The sequence below is a fragment of the Phocoena sinus genome, chromosome 2 (assembly GCF_008692025.1).
Source record: "Phocoena sinus isolate mPhoSin1 chromosome 2, mPhoSin1.pri, whole genome shotgun sequence".
NCBI lineage: Eukaryota > Metazoa > Chordata > Mammalia > Artiodactyla > Phocoenidae > Phocoena > Phocoena sinus.
In genome coordinates this window covers 58,063,842-58,083,826 of record NC_045764.1, presented here as the reverse complement: position 1 = coordinate 58,083,826, position 19,985 = coordinate 58,063,842, and the positions used below count along the sequence as shown (strand labels likewise).

The 19,985-nt window shown below is 43.1% G+C and overlaps 1 protein-coding gene across 3 annotated transcripts in view; it reads left to right on the top strand.

Moving 5' to 3' along the window:
* TBC1D2B (TBC1 domain family member 2B) overlaps positions 1-19,985 on the top strand; it is an 88,012-nt gene that overhangs the window by 35,144 nt on the left and 32,883 nt on the right. For all 3 annotated transcript variants that reach the window (XM_032624323.1, XM_032624326.1, XM_032624324.1), the window contains exon 4: positions 17,675-17,838. In XM_032624323.1, coding sequence (XP_032480214.1) covers positions 17,675-17,838 — 164 coding nt within the window. The remainder of the gene's footprint in view (positions 1-17,674; positions 17,839-19,985) is intronic.

The window sequence follows — 19,985 nt, the reverse complement described above, 5'->3', positions numbered from 1 at the left end:
TGCTGCATCCCACAGATTTTGATAATTTATGTTTTCATGTAGTTCAGAATATTTTAAATTTTCTCTTGAGATGTCTTCTTTGACTCCTGTTAGTTGGAAATGTGTTGTTTAATCTCCGCATACTTGAAGATTTTCCTATTACCTTCTGTTACTGATTTCTGGTTTAATTCCACTGTGGTCTGAAAGCAGATGTTATATGATTTCTGTTCTTTAAATTTGTTAAGGTGTGTTTTATGGCCCGGAATGTGGTTTGTCTTGATGAATGGTCCATGTGAGGAAAATGTATATTCTGCTCTTGTTGGATGAAGTAATTTATAGATATCATTTACATGAAGTTGATTGATGGTGTTCAGTTTGACTGTGTCCTTATTGATTTTTTGCCTGCTGGATTTGTCTATTTTGGATAGAGGGGTGTTGAAGTCTCCATCTATGATAGTGGATTCATCTATTTCTCCTTTCAGTTCTATCAGTTTTTGCCTCACATAGTTTGATGCTCTGTTGTTAGGCACATACACATTAAGAATTGTTATGTCTTCTTGGAAGATTGACTGCTTTATCATTATGTCGTGCCCTTCTTTATCCCTGATAACTTCCCTTACTTTGAAGTCTACTCTATGTGAATTTAATATAGCTCTCCTGCTTTCTTTTGATTGGTGTTATTTAGCACAATATACTTTTCTCTATTTACTTTAATCTATTTGTGTCTTTATTTAAAAGTGGGTTTCTTGTAGACAACATATAGTTGTGTGCTGATTTTTGATCCATTCTGACAATTTCTGTCTTTTAATTGCTACATTTACACCACTGACATTCAAAGTGGATATTGATATAGTTGGATTAATATATACTGTATTTGTTACTGTTTTCTATTTGTTGTCCTTGTTCTTTATTGCTCTTTTTGTCTTCCACTCTCTTAACTGGCTTTTGTGGTTTTAATCGAGCATTTTATATGACTCCATTTTCTCTCCTTTCTTGGCATATCAGTTATACATTTTTTTCTTTTTTCTTTTTTTTTACTTTTTTACTGGTTGCCCTAGAGTTTCCAATATGCATTTACAACCAGTCCAAGTCCACTTTGAAATAACGCTATCCACTTCACAGTTTGTGTGAGTACCTTATAACAACAAAATAATCCCAGGATCCTCCTCTAGACCCTTATATCATTGCTGTTATTCATTTCACTTATATATAAAGCATACATAGCACATATATACATAATGTGTATACATAAGCATACATAATATATGCATAATATAAGCTTGCACATATGTAAAATGTACATCAGTATACCATACATAACATGTATACATAAGTGTACATTGTTGGTATTATTATCTTGAACAAACTGTTACCTATTAGATCAATTAGAATAAGAAAAATAAAAGTTTTCATTTTATTTTCACTTATTCCTTCCTCAGTAATCTTCCTTTCTTTATGATAGATCTGAGTTTCTGACCTATATTATTTTTCTTCTCTCTAAAGAACTTAATACTTCTGGCAAGGCAAATCTACTAGCAACAGATTCCCTCAATTTTTTTTTTTTGGTCTGAGAAAGTCTTTATTTTTTTTATTCTCCTTTTCACAGTTTACAGAATTCTAAGTTGGTGGGATTTTTTTTCTCTCAACACTTTACATATTTCAGTCTACTACTATTTGCATGGTTTCTGAGGAGAGGTCAGATGTAATTATCTTTGTTCCTCTATAGGTAAGGTAGTTTTTTTCCTCTGACTTCTTTCAGAATTTTTTATCTTTGATTTTCTGTAATTTGAAAATGGTATGCCAAGGTATGGGCTTTTTGGCATTTATCCTGCTTGGTGTCCTCTGAGCTTCCTGGAGCTGTTCTGTGGTTTGGTGTCTGAGGTTAATTTGGGGAAATACTCCATCATTATTGTTTCAAATATTTCTTCTTTTCCCCTCTCTTTCTTCTACTTCTGATATTCCCTTTATGAATATGTTACACCTTTTGTGGTTGTCCTATAGTCCTCAGATATTCTGTTCTTTTTTCTCTTCTTTTTTTTTCCCCCCAGTTTTTGTTCTCTTTGCCTTTTAGTTTTGGAGGATCCTATCTAGATATCTGTGTGCTCAGAGATACTTTCCTCAGCTGTGTCCAGTCTACTAATAAGCCCGTCAAAGGCATCCTTCATTATTTTCGCAGTGTTTTTTTTATCTCTGGCATTTCTTTTTGGTTCTTTCTTAGAATTTCCATCTCTGCTTACGCTGCCCATCTGTTCTTGCATGCGGTCTACTTAATCCATCAGGGCCCTGAGCATATTAATCATAGATGTTTTAAATTTCCCGCCTGGTACTTCCAATATCCCTGCCATGTCTGGTTCTGATGCTTGCTTGTCTCTTCAAACTGTGGAGGCTTTTGCCTTTTGGTATGCCTTGTAATTTTTTGTTGGTAGCTGAACATGATGTTCTAGGTAAAAGGTAACTGCTGTAAATAGGCTTTTAGTAATATGGTGATGAGGTGTGGGAGGTGAGGAAGTGTTGTATAGTCCTATGATGAGGGCTCAGTCTTTTAGTGAGCTTGTGCCTCTGGAGTTTGAACTTTGCAAGTGTTTCTCCGTGTTTTTATTCCTCCCTTAGGTGGGGCAGGATGGCTAGAATGGGCTGGAGTTGTGTATTCCCCTTCCCACAGGTCAGTTAGGCTCTGATAATACCCAGGTTAGTCTCTGGTTAATAGTTCAGGCCTTGTTAAGAACAGAGTACTCTGGAGTATTTAAAAATTATTCCTGGGCTTCCCTGGTGGTGCAGTAGTTGAGAATCCGCCTGCCGATGCAGGGGACATGGGTTCGTGCCCCGGTCCGGGAGGATCCCACGTGCCGCGGAGCGGCTGGACCCGTGGGCCATGGCCGCTGAGCCTGCACGTCCGGAGCCTGTGCTCCGCAATGGGAGAGGCCACAACGGTGAGAGGCCCGCATACCGCAAAAAAAAAAAAAAAAAAAAAAAATATTATTCCTTTTCCCCTCTCCCTGCCAGAAGTCAGAGGGAATTTTTCTCTGGTATTCACTGTGGGAACCTGGTCGAGCTCCTGGAGGTGACTCTCACAATATTGTGGGGACCCCTATGACAGGCCCTCTGGAGTTTTTATATTCTTTTTTTTTTTTTTTTTTTTTTTTTGCGGTACGCGGGCCCCTCACTGCCGCGACCTCTCCTGTTGCGGAGCACAGGCTCCGGACGTGCAGGCTCAGCGGCCATGGCCCATGGGCCCAGCCGCTCCACGGCACGCGGGATCCTCCCAGACCGGGGCACGAACCTGCGCCCCCTGCATCGGCAGGTGGACACCCAACCACTGCGCCACCAGGGAAGCCCACCTCTGGAGTTTTTAACTCGCAGTTGTCTGTACTGAGCCTCCGGCAAGTCATCAATTTCGGTGAGTTTTCCTACCCTGGCACTGGTTCCTTAGGTGATCCTCTGCTCTAGGAAGCTGCGACTCCCCGTATTGGCCTGTCCTTCCAGTATTGGGGATAGCAGTTGGCCCTGTGTCCTCCCCTCTCTTATGGATCCAGGAAGTGGCTTGTTCCTTAGGTCACTGTTTCCCCATATTCTCACTCCCTGAGCTGCTGTGTTCCGGCCATTCCGTACCTTACTCCTCACCCAGGACCTTCACTCATGGTGTGTCCTTCTGCTCGGGGTGCCCCATGTCATCTGATTGAGTCCTTTGCCAGCCAGTTCCGAAGGTAAGGTGGGAGGGAGGAGGCAAGGTGGGGCTGTCTCCCTGGGTGCCTGCAACTGGAGCAGCACTGCTTTCATTGATTTCAACCTGTTGGACTTCTCCTTAAAGAAAGGGTTCTGTGCTCCTAAAAATGTTGGAAAGCCACCAAGAGCTTATCCCTTTCTTTTACAGGTTAAGAAGCTGAGGCTTAAGAGAGGTAATGAAACCACAGAAATGCATCTTGGTCGGGGGCTCTGAGGAGCTCCGGTTCTTTATGTCTCAGCACAGGAAGAATTCTGTGAGAGGCAAAGTGATAGATAAGAAGTGGTTTATTAGAATAGGACACTTGTGAGGTTTACAGGCGGGTGGGCAAGAGGGTGCCTCCCCAAGAACTTAGTGGGCTACAGTTTTATAATCAAAGGAAAAGAGGGGAGGGGGAAAAGACCACCTTCTTCCTCACTCTTTGAGTCTTCCATCGTTAACTCCTCCAACATGTTGGGAGGGGGAGTTTTTGACCCTATATGGCCCATCCAGGACTGTCATGGTGCTATGGAAAAGTTACTTCAGTATAATGAGGGTCTTTCACTTTGAAATGTCACCTTTCCCAAATTATTGCTTTTTATGTGTGCAGAGCATGTCCTAGGGGTCATTAACTTACTGACATCACAGGGCAGGATGTGGGTCTCATTCCACCATTGTTTTATTGTTTTGGGACATGTCTCATGCTTCTGTTGCATGGTTTTGTTGCTAAGCAAGCCTGCTTGGCTTTGTTGCTAGGGAGGTCTGCTTTCTTGAGTGATCATTAACTTACAGGGGACTCCCATACTTTTTTCTTTACTTACGATCCCTTAGTGGAATTGACTATTTAATTACCTACTTTGTCCCTTTACTCCGTCCCTATCAGTAAAGTGACTTGCTCAAGACACATAGCAGGTGTATGGCAGATCTGAAAGGCACCTTGGGTGCCTCGGTTGGTTGGAGCCCAGTGTTCCTTCCACCTCTCATTGTAAGAACATATTCGGGAAACTGTTGATTTGCCAGATTTCCATGCCTAACTAGCCTCATCTGCCCTCAAAGTTAGATAATGGAAAGTTGGGGAGACAGACCTGTAACACTGGCGGCTTTCTGATTATGGAGTGTGTCCAACCTAGGAAAGTGAGCACGTGTCACCTTTGCTTGTAACAACTGACTGTTCATTTTCAGGGTTAAAGGTCACTTGGAGATATCGTCTGTCAGCTGTGCCTTCCCACTGTAGCCCAGTGATTAAGAGCCAGACAGCTGAGTTCAATTCCCAGATCTACAATTTAAAAGCTGGGTAACTCAGGCAAATTACTTAAGTTTCATTTGTAACATGGGGGTAATAATCGCACATACTTTGGGAGATCAACATGATGATGACAACTTAAGCTGACCCTCCCTAAGTACTAGATGAGGGCTAGTTGTTGCCATTTTTGGGGGAGACACAGCTCATGGCAAAGCCATTCTCCATGGAGGTCCAGGGGGCCACTTCCTGTAGAAACCCTGATGTTTATTGATTGGCACATGGATCTTAGGTGTTTATGGTTTTTCTTTGCTTTTTTTTTTTACTTACGGCGTGCTTAGCGAAGGTTTAAATAAAATGCTTTAGGTGCGTAGAGAGATTTTAATGACCATAGAAGTATTAAAACAATATTTCTATATTATAAATCCATGGCTCAAAAATTACATATATTTTATATAAATTTAAAATGGTGTTTTAATTAAAGTGTAGTCATGGATTAAGGGATAATTTTTTGTTTAAGTTTTTTCAAAAATTTATTTAACTTATTTTATTTTTGGCTGCATTGGGTCTTCGTTGTTGCCCATGGGCTACTCTAGTTGCGGCGAGCGGGCTTCTTATTGCAGTGGCTTCTCTTGTTGCGGAGCACAGGCTCTAGGTGCGTGGGCTCAGTAGTTGTGGCACACGGGCTCAGTAGTTGTGGCTCATGGGCTCTAGAGGGCAGGCTCCATAGTTGTGGTGCACGGGCTTAGCTGCTCCATGGCACGTGGGATCTTCCTGGACCAGGCCTCAAACCCGTGTCCCCTGCATTGGCAGGCGGATTCTTAACCACTGGGCCTCCAGGGAAGCCCCTTAAGGGATAATTGGATGCTTGTCTGCTGTGCTTTTATTGTGTTTATCAATACAGTTGAAACTCTCTTAACCAGCTTCCATTCCACCAGCTCCCCTATTTAACTGACATTCTAAATTCCCTCTATAGAGCTGTGGTCCGCAATGACCGCACGAGACTAATGGGGTACTGCAGGGCACCCTGTGCCTCTGCTCCCACCAGCCACCGGCAAACTTACCAATAGTTGGCTGGCTTTGTTCCTAACTAGTTGTACTTGTTCTTGTAATTACATAATTCAGTAAAATACTTAGTAAACCCATAACATATTGAAATGAAATGTTTTTTTCTGTGAAAAGTAAGTTGAACGCTTGGGGGAAATTTCATAAAGGTGAGTCACTAAAACACTGCCAGGATGTGGGTGGCACAGTTGTGAAAGATAGGAAAAAAAAAATTGTTCAAAACCTATAAAGGTTCTATACTTAGATTGTTTCACAACTGTTAAGCCCCCATTCTACTTTTTAAAAAGAAGCAAAACAAATTTGGAAAAGTTAGATGATGTCTTATGGGTGTGATTTATCCAAAAAAGATACCAGGGAACTGTGTTCAGTAACCTCAGACTCAAGAAGAAGCCTTGGCTGGCCTACATCAGGAGGCTGGCACACCAGCGCACACTTACTTGTGCCTTTATAGGTACATATGTTTGTTTTAAGTTACAGTTAAATGGTTTCCTGCTTTAACCAACGTTTTCATTAATCTTCTAACAGTCCAGATCACTTCAGATAAAAGAATTCAGGTAAAAGCTCTCATGTGGCAAGAGGGAAGACATATGGGAACATATGTATATGTATAGCTGATTCACTTTGTTATAAAGCAGAAACTAACACACCATTGTAAAGCAATTATACCCCAATAAAGATGTTTAATAAAAAAAAAAAAAAAAAAGCTCTCATGTGCGGTTCTGGCTGGTCCATGTGTGAGTGTGCATGCTTGGGGGTGGGAGTGGGAGTGTGTGCTCTGGAGGCCGTGCAGAGTTTGAACAAGTTGGGTAGGCGTGGGAGGTGTGCTTAGGCTGCAGCAGTGCTGCAGGTTATGTGATGGCAATGAGCATTGCCCTGTGGTTCTGTGGGCCTGGACTGCGAGTCCATTGCCAGGTGCTCAGCCATGCCTGACATGTAGCCGGCAGCTCCCAGGGTCTAGCTCTACCTCTGCTCAGGAGTGGGGTCACGCCGTGGCTAGTGCTCTTTGTAGTCAGCCTGGGTTTTGGAATCACAGTCCTGCTACTCATTAGCTGTGTGATGTTGAGCCAGTAACTTAACTTCTCTGAGCTTTATATTCTCCATTAGTAAATTGGCTTCTCTGAGCTTTATATTCTCCATTAGTAAATTGGCATGTGTGTGTGTGTGAATATCCTTCCCCACTGGGTGGGTGTGTTAAGGTTATAAATAAGAACTGCCTAGCTCAGTGTCTAACTCATTGTAAGTGCTCAGGAAAAAGTGGTCACACGATCCAGTCCTGTTGGTATTGCTGCCACTGTTGTTACCCTGCCTCCGTTGAGCCAGTAAGTGAAGTGGACCTTTACTTTATTATCCATAAATAAAGTAGAGGGTGCCTTTCTGGAGGATGGGTGTGAAGGCCGGGGTGACTGGGAAGGTGTGCTTATCCTTCTGGGCTTGCCTCTGATAGGTCTTCTGCTAGCCGCTGACCTGCTCTGACCCTTTGTTTTTTGTTTCCCTCTTGACCCCTCAGGCCAGGTATAGTTATTTGTGTGCATGGCTGGTGTTCTCAGGAGACTGTTCTGGTTCTGCTGGCTAGGACCATGCCTGGTGGCTCATCCCCAGTTTGTAGCAGAGGGTGCGGCCCAGACCAAAGCAGGCAGATGGTTGGTGAATTTGGGGAAGTCGTTCATGCCCAGTAACTGTAACATGGTACTTATTTGTGGTTTCCCTTGTAAGGCACAGCTCTGTCTATACCAAGACAGAATTTAGTCACCATGCTGCTGCCCCACGCTGATGTTTCAAAGCCAAGCCTCCTGGAGAGGGAAGCATGAAGGGCGGTGACCGGCTTCCTGGCTGGCAGAGTTTCAGTGATCGCGGGAGTTGGCTGGGCTTTCTGCACCTTGCTGCATTAGCGCCCAGTCCTCTCCGACAGCTCCTTGGGGAGCAAGGGTCATGCTCAGCAGCTCTGTCCCAGCAGTCCTCTCCACCTCCACTGGCCACACACTTCTGGGGGCCCACGAATCAGAAGGGCCACGGTTGCGTGACACCGCTCCATGAAAATTGCTGCAGTGGTGAGAGGAGCAATGGCTTTGGCTTATAACCCTGGCTGGGATGTGTGGTCATCCTAGTCAGCATGGGAAACAGGCTCAGAGAACTTTGGTGCCTTGTTCAGGGCCACCGAGGGAGAGAGTAGCTGGTGCACGTCTGCCACTGTATTTAGAGTTGGGGGCTGGGAAGGGAAAGCTGCCTGCACCCTGTACCGTCTGCCGGTCCTGGGCCCACCTATGGCAGGGGCCCTATACTCTCAGTGACCTGCATCAGTTCTTGCCACTAGCTCAAGCCTTTCGGGAGGCGTCTCATTGCCTTAGGCCGCAGGCTACGCGCTGAACGTGGCATTAGAGGGCCAGTGGGCTCATCTCCCCTATCTCAGGCCTGCTTGGCCTCTTTCAGTTCTTCAAACGCACTGTCTTCCCTACAGGCCCTGGTCAGGCTGACCTTTTGCTCGGAGGGCTCTCTCCTCCTGGTGACTCCCGGTCACCCTTCAGGGGAGCCTCGTTCCGCCCACCCCCTGCTTTTCCTTCACAGCCCTCACTACCACTTGGAATGATTCTGTTTCTTTGCATTCTTGTCTGTGGTCCACCTCCCTGGTGGGGCTGGGGCCTCCATGGCAGGGCAGGGACCCCGTCTGTCCTGGCTGGGTGTGTCCCCAGCACCTCACATGGTACTTGGCACGTGGTGGGTGTCTGGAGCCTGCTTGAGGAAGGAATGATGAGCGAAGGGCTCAGTACCCTTCCCAGGGCAGAAGCACTCTGTTCCTGCCGCTTGGGGTTTGTCCTCACCCTGTGCACACGTGCGGGTGGCACTGTCCACACCCTCCTGCCAGGGGCTGCAGTTCCGTGGGTGCTGTCTCTGCTATTTGGCCTCCTGGGAAGGGGTTTCCTTCTAATGAAGTGTTCACCTTCTTGACTGGGAATCCACGGCAAATAATATACATTCATACATAAATGTATACTGTTTGTAAGCACACAAAACTGAAACAGAAATTTCATACAGTTTTAACGGTTATACCTAGTAAAGCCGAGTACTAATTTCTCTTCCAATGTATTAAAAAAATTCCCATCATGACCCTCGAAATTGATTTCATGGCTCTTTAATTCTATCTCCTGGCCCGCTAATGGGTTGCCACCCATAGTTTGAGAAGCACTGCTTGGAAGGCTGCCTCTGGTTGTGTAGCCTGGCTCCGCACCGCCCCCCCCATCATCTTTGCATCTTCCTCTTCCCCCTCCTCTGTGGCCTGGGTGCTCCATTGGATAAGAGGTAGTCCCTCCCTGCCTTTGAGGTACTTAGAGTCCTCAGGGGAGACAGACAGGCAGGTAAGGAGTCCTGTCATAAGGCACTGTAGGGTGCAGTTGAGGGCTGAACCCAGCATGTCATGCCTCCCCGGGTGCACTGAGGGGGTGCTCGGGGAGAAGGTCGGGGAGGGCAGGCTGTGCCGTGGAGGATGAGGTGGGACCTGCCAAAGGGAAAGGTAAGTACAGAGACTGACCTATGCAAAGGTGTGGAAGTCAGAACAGGGTTTCATGAGTTCACAGATTCATGTGCTGGGAGCTTAGGGTGCTGGGTGGAGGTGATGATCAAACAGTTGCTGAAGAGGCCGGGAAGCCCAGGGTGAAGGGATGGGGTAGTGTCTGTCCTTTGGGCAACAGGAAGCTGGTAGAGCTGTACCTGCCTGGAAATTCTATGATGAGATTAGTTTTACTTTGATTCTTTTTTTTTTCTTTTGAGGCAGTGCACATTTTATTAGATGTGTGTTCTTTAGAATAGGTGGACTCATTATCCACATTAAATGTATAGGATATTTTGGAAAGGGCCTTTCTTTCTTTTTTTTTTAAAAAAAATTTATTTATTTATTAAGGCTGCCCGGGTCTTAGTTGCGGCACACGGGATCTTCGTTGTGGCATGAGGGATCTTTAGTTGCGGCATGAGGACTTCTTAGTTGTGGCATGCATATGGGATCTAGTTCCCCAACCAGGGATCGAACCTGAGCCCCCTGCATTGGGAGTACAGAATCTTACCCACTGGACCACCAGGGAAGTCCCTGGAAAGGGCCTTTCTGATGACACTTCTTTCCCATTATGTCAACAATAAATATATTTTAACTTTAGATATAATGCTCCAAACTTGAATGCCTGTTGAAATACGGACTGTAACAAAAAGTAGTCTTGCAAAGCCCATGGTTCGAAGGGCAGTAGCTTATTGGAGAGTGGTTGTGTTCATTTGCTCTGGCTGCTGTAACAAATTACCATAAACTTGGTGGGTTAAAACAACATAAATTCATTCTCTTAGAGTTCTGGAGGCCAGAAGTCCAAATCAGTCTCACTGGGCTAAAGTCAAGGTGTCAGCTGGGCTGGTTCCTTCTGGAGGCTCCAGATGGGAATGCGTCCCTGGCCTCTTCCAGCTCCTGGTGGCTGCCAGCATTCCTCGGCCCGTGGCCGCATCACTCTAATCTGCCTCCCCAGTCACGTCACTTGCTCCCCTTCTTATAGTGATATCTTCCTCTGCCTCTCTCTTATAAGGACACTCGTGATGACATTTAGGGCCCTCTCAGATCATGCAGGGTCATCTCCCCATCTCAAGATCTTAATATAATCACATCTGCAAGTCCCTTTTGGTTATTTCTCCTTTTTTTTAATCATTTCAAATAACATTGTCCTGGTATCCCTGACATACGTCTCCATGTCCTTGTGAGAATCTATCTGAAGAATTGATGTGTGCAAGAGGAGATACTGCATCATCTTTATTAGGATAGCTATTGCCAGTCAGAGCCCCCCCCCGCCCCCACTTTTTGTTTCTCTTGACAGGGCTTGTAGTTAGGAGGGATGGAGCTGATTGGCTGCCCTGGAGGTAGCCTGCTCTCCTTCTGCCCCTGTCTTCCTGACACGTACAAGGTAGTAGCAGAGGCCAAAACTTGGCTGGGCAGGGTGTTTGTAGAGCTGTGAGCTCTTGAAGGATTTAATGGGGCATTTTCCAGCCATTCTGTCAACTTGTAAAACTCTAGCTGATTATCAGAGTTGAAATGAATGTTGAAAAATTATTACTGTTTTAGGTGGACATTTTAAACTGTATGTAGAGAAATTGTACTGAAATATGTAAACCTAGAAACAGGTTTTCTTATTAATTATATAGATTGCTGGTATTTGGTTTGTTTTTAAATTTTCATCGGAGTATTTACAATGAAATAGGATTTACAATGTGGTTGCTGGTGTTTGTTTTTAAAAGTTCAGCCTGAACACTGCAGCTGTCAAGGTGACATTTGGCTGCCTGGTGGTCTCCTGCTTTTCACTTCAGATCAGAGTAGCTGAGTGTTTATTGAACAAAACAGCAGGCACCTAGCACCGTGCCTGGAAGGACACAGAAGTTGCTCTCAAAGCTTTGTCAGATGACATTGGGTTCTTTAAAGGGCAAGCACTGTATGAGAACGGCCTCGAGCATCAGCCAGCAGAACCCCGTTTAAACTGGCAGTGAATTCTAATTAGTGCACAGGCAGGACACCTGGTCAGTGCAGAGGCCTCTGCTGACCGGAGCGGATAGGACGAGTGGTTTGAGAAGCATATACTTTACTGACCCCCATGTTGCACAGTCACAGAATTCGGTTTTACCACTAAAATCTAAAGCAGGGATTGGCTCTCTAGTGTTTCAGCTTAAAGAGGGTTTTCGCTTTGAGCCAGATCTGGTTTCTTCATCACCTAAGGCTTGGCAGGTGGTACCTCCCGCAACCGAGGCTCAGTCCCTCAGCCATAGGTGAGAGTATGGCATTTGTGCAGGTGGGCCTCGTGACAAGGCAGGGGTGCCAAGACCATGTTGGGGAGAAGGAGGGCGTGTGGAAGTTCTGAGTCATTTAAGTTGCTGTTCTCTCTCCGCAGGCATGTTCTGTTCTTCCCTGTTCTCTCATTCCTCCCTCCCATATCCACCATTTAAGGACCAGGGCTGAGTAGCACAGTTTGAAGGCTCCGACAAATGGCAAGGAGAATTTAACTTCTCAAATCGATGGTGGTGGTAGTAACATGCCACATGTGAGTGAAGGCTGCTGTGAGACCCTGGCCATAAGTGGGGCGACTGAAAATTTATAGTGTAGTGGGTCCAGTGTACCCAGCTAATTGTATCAAAGAAATGAGCAAAAGTATATGGAGCATTTGTGAAAGTTTCTTTTTTTCCTGAGCAACTATTTTGAAATAGCTTTCTCCACAATTCTGTAATTTTTATAAAATCAGCCTTTACTTCAACTTTGCTCATTGGGTTATAGTGGGGATTTTACTAGCATTCCCCTATGCAGTTCTCTGGGAAGATGTGTAGCACGGTTGCCAGGCACTAGAAGAGACTTAGGAAATAAACAGTACATGTAACAAGCTCTACATTGTTTGTTTGCCAGTTCACTCTTGGTCCCAGTAAATAAACCATAAGAAAACTTTTAGCAGGTGTAAACATATAAGCAGGTATAATTGCCAGGTTCCTGGTGACTCCTTGTTAAAACAGAGTGATGGGAACATAAATGTTTTAGGTAATTTCTCTGCATTCTTCTAAATTCTTAACGCACTTCAATGAAATTCAAATAAAGCAAAAACAATCATGCTTTCAAAAACATAAAACACTGAAAATGACTATTTTACGTGAGAATGTCATCTGATTCACACTAGAGATGAAGCTACCTTTTCATCCCCTACCTTTAATCTACCTCAGGAAACTCCAAATGATGCACATTTCTTCCTCTTCTATATTTGTTTTTCTTTATTTTTAAATATTTCCTTGTTTATTTGGTTGTGCTGGGTCTTGGTTGCAGCATGTGGGCTCCTTAGTTGCGGCTCATGGGCTCCTTAGTTGCAGCACGTGGGCTCCTTAGTTGTGGCATGCGAACTCTTAGTTGTGGCATGCATGCAGGATCTAGTTCTCTGACCAGGGATTGAACCCGGGCTCCCTGCATTGGGAGTGCAGAGTCTTACCACTGCACCACCAGGGAAGTCCCTGTTTCTTTATTTTAATAAACTTTCTGAAGTATAATTTATCTATGTTAGGTGTACAGGCTGATGGAGTTTAGAGATTATACATAGTCATGTAAACACCTCCATAATCAAGATATAGAGCATTTCCACCACCTACAAGTTTCCCTCATGCCCCTTTGCATGAAATTTCTAAGAATTTCATATATATGGAACCATACTGTATTTGTATGTCTTCTTTCATTTAGCATCATCTTTTTGAGACTCATTTATTTTGTTGAGTGTTTTCACATCTCATTCCTTCTTTATTCCTTAATAGTATGCGGTAAGTATGGATACATCACAGTTTGGTTTTCCATTCACCAGTTGACAGATCTTTGGTTGATATCCAGTTCATGGCTGTTATGAATAATGCTTGCTCTGAGTATTCACATCCAAGTCCTACATGTAGACATGTTTTCATTTCTTTTGGGTAAATATGTGGGATTGGGATTGCTGAGCTGTTTAGTTAAGTGTATATTCAACTTGATAACATACTGCCCTACTGTCCTCCAGGTGGCTGCCCCGTTCTGTGTTCCCATTAGCAGTACATGACTGTTGCAGTTGCTCCACATCCTTCCTGACACTTGGTACACTTGGACACTTGCTGGTGTTTTTAACTTTAGCCATTGTGGTGGGTGTGGTTCATTTTGGTTTTAAGTTGCATCTCCCTGATAATTAATAACATTGAGTATCTTTTCATGTACTTGCTGGCCATCTGTATATCTTTGGAGAAATGACTATTCAAGTCCTTCACCCACTTTTAAATTGAATTGTTTATTCTCTTATTATTGAGTTGTAAGAGTTCTTTATATTTTCTGAATACAAGCCTTTTGTCAGATATAGGTTTTGCAAATATTTTTCCAAGAAGAATTTTTAAATCTTAATAAAGTTCTTTTATCATTTTAATCTGTTACAGATTGTGCTTTTTGTGTTCTGTGTTGGAAATCTTTGCTTAACCCAACGTCACAAATATTTTCTTCCCTGTTTTCTTCCAGAAGCTTAATGGTTTTAATTCTTACTCATTTATATATTTTAAGTTAATTTTTATGTATTATGTGAAGTAAGGGTTGAAGTTCATTTTTTCCCATACAGATAACCAGTTGTAGTACCACTTTTTGAAAAGACTGTCTTTTCCCCATTGAATTTCTTGGTACCCTTGTTGAACATCAGTTGACATTATTACATGCTTAACATTACCCCATGGCTCGTTGATTCTTCCTTCGTCTTTCTTCTCTCTGTTTTATTTTGGATAGTTTCTATTGCACTGTCATCAAGTTCACTAATCTTTCCTTCTGCAATATCTCATCTGCTATTAATCCCATCTAGTGTATTTTCATCATAGACATTGTAGTTTTATCCCTAGGTTATTTTTTTATTTTTTTTTTTGCGGTACACGGGCCTCTCACTGCTGTGGCCTCTCCCGTTGCAGGGCACAGGCTCCGGACGCGCAGGCTCAGCGGCCATGGCTCACGGGCCCAGCCGCTCCGCGGCATGTGGGATCTTCCTGGACCGGGGCATGAACCCGTGTCCCCTGCATTGGCAGGTGGACTCTCAACCACTGCGCCACCAGGGAAGCCCCCTAGGTTATTTTTAATTGAAGTATAGTTGATTTACAATGTTATGTTAGTTTCAGGTATACAGCAGAGTGATTCAGTTATATATTCTTTTTTGGATTCTTTTCTATTATAGGTTATTACAAGGTAATGAATATAGTTCCCTGTGCTATACAGTAGGTCCTTGTTTTTAATTTTATAATAGTAGTGTGTATATGTTAATTCCAAACTCCTAATTCAGCCCTCCCCATCACCTTCCCCCTTTGTAACCATAAATTTGCTTACCATAAGTTTGCTTTCTATGTCTGTGAGTCTGTTTCTATTTCATAGGTAAGTTCATTTGTGTCAGTTTCTTCAATTCCACATATAAATGATATCATATGATATTTGTCTTTCTCTGCCTGACTTACTTCACTCACTGTGACAGTCTCTAGGTCCATCCATGTTGCTGCAAATGGCAGTGTTTCATTCTTTTTTATGGCTGAGTAATATCCCATTGTATATATGTACCACCTCTTCTTTATCCATTCATCTGTCGACAGGCATTTAGGTTGCTTCCATGTCTTGGCTATTGTAAATAGTGCTGCAGTGAACATTGAGGTGCATGTATCTTTTCAAGTTAGAGTTTTCGTCTTTTCTGGATATATGCCCAGGAGGGGGATTGCTGGATCATATAGTAACTCTATTTTTAGTCTTTGAAGGAACCTGCATACTGTTCCCCAATTTACATTCCCATCAGCAATGCAAGAGGGTTCCCTTTTCTCCACACCCTCTCCAGCATTTATTGTTTGTAGACTTTTTGTCGATGGCCATTCTGACTGGTGTGAGGTGATACCTCATTGTAGTTTTGATTTGCCTTGCTCTAATAATTAGCAGTGTTGAGCATCTTTTCACGTGCCTGTTGGCCATCTGTATGTCTTCTTTGGAGAAATGTCTTATTTAGGTCTTCTGCCCATTCTTTTGCTTGTGCTGGGTTTTTTTTGGTTTTTGTTTTTAAATATTGAGCTGTGTAAACTGTTTGTATATTTTGGAAGTTAATCTCTTGTTGGTTGTGTCGTTTGCAAGTATTTTCTCCCATTCTGTAAGTTGTCTTTTCATTTTGTTTCTGGTTTCCTTTGCTGTGTAAAAGCTTTTAAGTTTAATTAGGTTCCATTTGTTTATTTTTGCTTTTGTTTCCATTACTCTAGGAGACGGATCTAAAAAAATATTGCTGTGATTTATGTCAAAGAATGTTCTGCCTGTGTTTTCCTCTATCTCTAGAAGTTTTGATTTGGATCTTTCTCTCACATCTTCCATATCTCTATTTAACATGTTCAGTCTTTCTTCTACCTTCTCAAACGTGGGGAAACAGTTACAGTAACTTTTAAAATCCTTGTCCACTAATTTTATTATTTGTCATTTCTGAGTCTGTTTCTGTTTAGTGATTTTTCTCCTTAGAATGAGTTGTATTTTCCTACTTCTTTGCACGCCTGATAATTTTTTATTGCATGCCTGATATTATGAGTTTTACCTTTCTGGGTGCTAGATTTCTGTGTGTGTTCCTGTACATACATTCTTAAGCTTTGTTCTGGAATGTAGTTTAATTACTCAGAAACAGTTTGATACTTTTGGAGTTCACTTTTAAGCTTTTTTAGGTAGTATGAGAGCAGGCTTTAGTCTAGGGATAATGTCAGTAACCTTTTTCCGAGTACCAGTCTACCATACTCCATGACGTGTGAGGTTTTCCACTCTGGCCAGTGGGACTAGACACGATTGTGTGAGCAGAGGGATGGTTCTTTCCCCATTCTTGGATAGCTTTCTTACACACAAGCCTGATAGTACTCATCTGGAGACTTGGGAACCCTCTGATGTTCCTGCAGCCCTCCATACAGCTCTCTTCTCTCCAGTACTGTGCGCTGTGAACTCCACCTGCCTTGGGATTCCCAGCTGTCTCCCAGTTCATGGGAGAGCTCCACCTGGGTTCCCCCTGCCTGCACCGTGGCCTGGAAAGTGTCTAGGCAGTAAGCTTGGGCAGGGGTGGGGCTTACCTCATTTGTTTTCCACCTCTCAGGGATCACTGCCCGGTGTAGCCTGATGTCCTATATCTGAAAGTCATTGTTTCCTGTATTTTGTTCAGTTTTTCAGTTGTTTCAGATGACTGTAAATCCAGTCCCTCCTAGTCCATCTTCACTGGAAGTAGAAATCCCAACCTAGTTTTTAAAAGTTTTAATGAAATAATTTTAGCACACTGGCAAGTGTAAAGTATAGTAAATTGATTACCTGGGTAACCACTACTAAACTATATAATTTTGTCATATTTCTGCTGCGCTTTTTAAAACACAAACTAAAACATTACAGATATGGTTCAAATCCTTTCTTGTCTCCATGATCCCATTCTTTTCTTGCCCTTCACAGGAGTAACCATGTTCTGTATTTGATAATTATCATTCTTGTGTGGATTTTTAAGTTTTACTACATACGTGTGTATCTATAAATGATATCTATTAATAGTATTATCTTGAAGATTTAAAAAAAATCATGTTGTACATGTCATTCTTCAATTTTCTTTCTTTTCTTATTCAGCATTTAAAAAATATTTGTCCATGTGATCCACGTAGCTTTAGATAGAATGTACATTCCACAAGGACAGGAATATTTGTTCACTAGCATATCCCAAACATTTAGAACAGTGCCTGGCACATTGTAGGCACTTAATTAATATTTGTTGAATGAATGAATTCACTTTAAGTGATGTATAGTATTTGATCGTATGAATATGCTACAGTTTATTTATCTGTTCTCTTGTCAATAGATGTTTAGGTTGTTGGGGTTTTTTGCTAATGTGACTAGTGCTGCAGTGGATGTTCTTGTTTGTGTCTCCTTGTGCACATGTTGAAGAATCTAAGAAATGCTGGGTCGCTGGGTCTTAGGGCAAAAACTTCTTCAACTTATCTGTATGTTGCTGAATTGTTCTCCATGGCAATAGTTCCAGTTTATACTCCCACCAGCAGTGTATGAGAGTTCTCATTTCTCCATATCCTCACCAACATTTGCTATTATCAGAGTTTAGTTTTTGCCACGCGTATGTATGTGACATTATGTTTCGCTTTACCATTTAAAAAAAACATTTCATTTTTCCCAATAGAAATTCAATGTCTTCTTTTCGTCCTGGGAGAGGGCATAACGACAGTCGGAGGAGTGTGTTTTACACCAATGAAGAGTGGGAGCTTTTAGAGCCAAGCCCTAAGGACCTGGAGGAGTCCATGGTGCAGGAAGAAAGGAAGAAGCAGATCCCTGAAGGAAACAAAGGTATGGATGTGGTTCCTGCTGTCTTTCATTCTCTCTGCTGCCATCTGTTAACCACTGGTGATGTGGGAGACCCTTTGGTAGCAGGTATCACTGGGAGCATGAGACCCGACGGGAGTTGTGTTCTCTTTGTGGGAAATAAAACCTAAAGGCTTGAAAATGAGATGTCACAAGAAATAAACAACTGTCCAATCCTGTGGTTCTGCAATATTTTCAGGAGATAGAAGATCTGGAAGTCATGGTGCTCTTTACAGAAATACTGATTTAAAAAAAACTAAAACTTTTTATTTATAGAAATTTGTTCACGCACACACAAGTAGAAGCTGTAGTGTCACATTCCACAGTTTTGAACTTACGGCCTCTCTTTTTTCCTCTGTATCTCCTCTGAGCTCCTGCCCCTCCTGGCACCCACCACCAGCTGGGTTATTTTAAAGGAAGTTCTAGATATTAATCCTTTGCATCTGTAAACATTTTAGTATGTATCTCCAAGAGATGACTCTTCGAAAGAACCACAGCTTCATCGTTATACCTAAACACTTACAGTGAATCCTTCCTGTCTACTTCCCCAGTTATTCCATAAATGTCTGCTTGCAGTTGGCATGAGCAAATGAGGGGCTAACAGACCCCCAAGCGTGTTTAGTTGTGTGTCTTCTTGGGTCTCTCTCAGTCTGAACAGCTCTCTGTTTGTTTTTTGTGTTCCGTTTCCCTTGCCACGCCTGTTGAAGAAACAGGGTCTACATGTCAAGGAATTGCCCACATTCTGGATTTTGTTAATTATATTTTTGCGGGGTCACAGAATATGCTCCTCCATCCCTGTATTTCCTATACACTTGTCGCTAGAGTAGAGGCCTGCCCAGATGCAGGGTTGACTTTTAATTATGACAAGAATATTTTGGGGTGGGGTGGGGGCTAGGGATGCTGTGTATTTCTTGTTGCATCACGTCTGGAACCACATCGTATCTGGTTTTCCCTCTTTTTGTGATATTAAGGTCAATCAGGATTTAGGGTGTCAGCCTGACCTATTCATACATCTCTCCATTGGCATTTTGCCTAATGCGTTAAGCAGCCCTTCATGATCCTACATCCATTGATCCATTGAGGGAATATTGATGTTATAAATGTAAAATAACAATAAATAATTTTGAAATTCTGCCTTATGCTTCATTCTGGCACGAGCTGGCAGGATTAGGAGGCAGGATTTTAGGAAGTCTTTACTGAGAGCACATATTTACTGAAGGTAATATGTTTTTCTGTCCCCTGGGAAAGGACCACATGACTTGCTTTGGTGGGGAGTTTACTTGTGATCCCCAGGATGGTAGCATGGAACCCTAAGGTCCAGTGTGACGTGGTGAAGATGTGGGTCACGTGCCTCATGACCCAGCCCGTGGCATAGCCAGCGGGGCACCCAGGAGAGGGGCTCATTGTCAACTGGGAAGGCCTTCTGAGGAACAGGGATTTGTGTTGGGGATTTGGATTGTTGAAGGTAAACATTGTTGGCTCTGACTTCCCCATAGAGACTCTAGGAATGAAATGGAAGGGTGAATGGTAGCAAGATTGGGAAGGAAGAATCAGTAAGGCTTAGTGACTCGGGTGGGGCAGGAGACTCCCAGCACCCCTGGACAGCAGCTTCTTGTCTGGGAGCAGCCTTCTCAGCCTCTGCCCAGCCCCTGCTCCCTTTGAGAGGGAGCCTGTGTGGAAGACACGGAGGGACAAGGATGTCTTTGGATTTTTATCTTGATGATTCATGGATATTTCCTGTAACCGCTCCAAGAATCAGCCTGCCAGCTTCTTGTCCATGTCATTCATGGGAAGTAAGCTAATCTTCATACACACAGAAAAGTCCCCCAATCAGAAATGTATAGCTCAATGGATTTTCACAAAGTGAGCATATCCATGTAGCCAGCACTTACTTGAAGAAACAGGACAGTACCAGGAGTCACAGCCTCTATCCCCAAACCCCTTCCAGTCACTACCTCACCTCCCACCCCCGCCCCCACAACCACTGTCCTGACTCCTGACATCATAGATTTGTTTTGCCTGTTTTCTAAAGTTATATAAATGGAATCTATATAGTATGTACTCTCCTCTTTATATTTTTAATATATATTTGAATCCATTTATTCTAAAATTTATTTGGATCCCTCAGTATT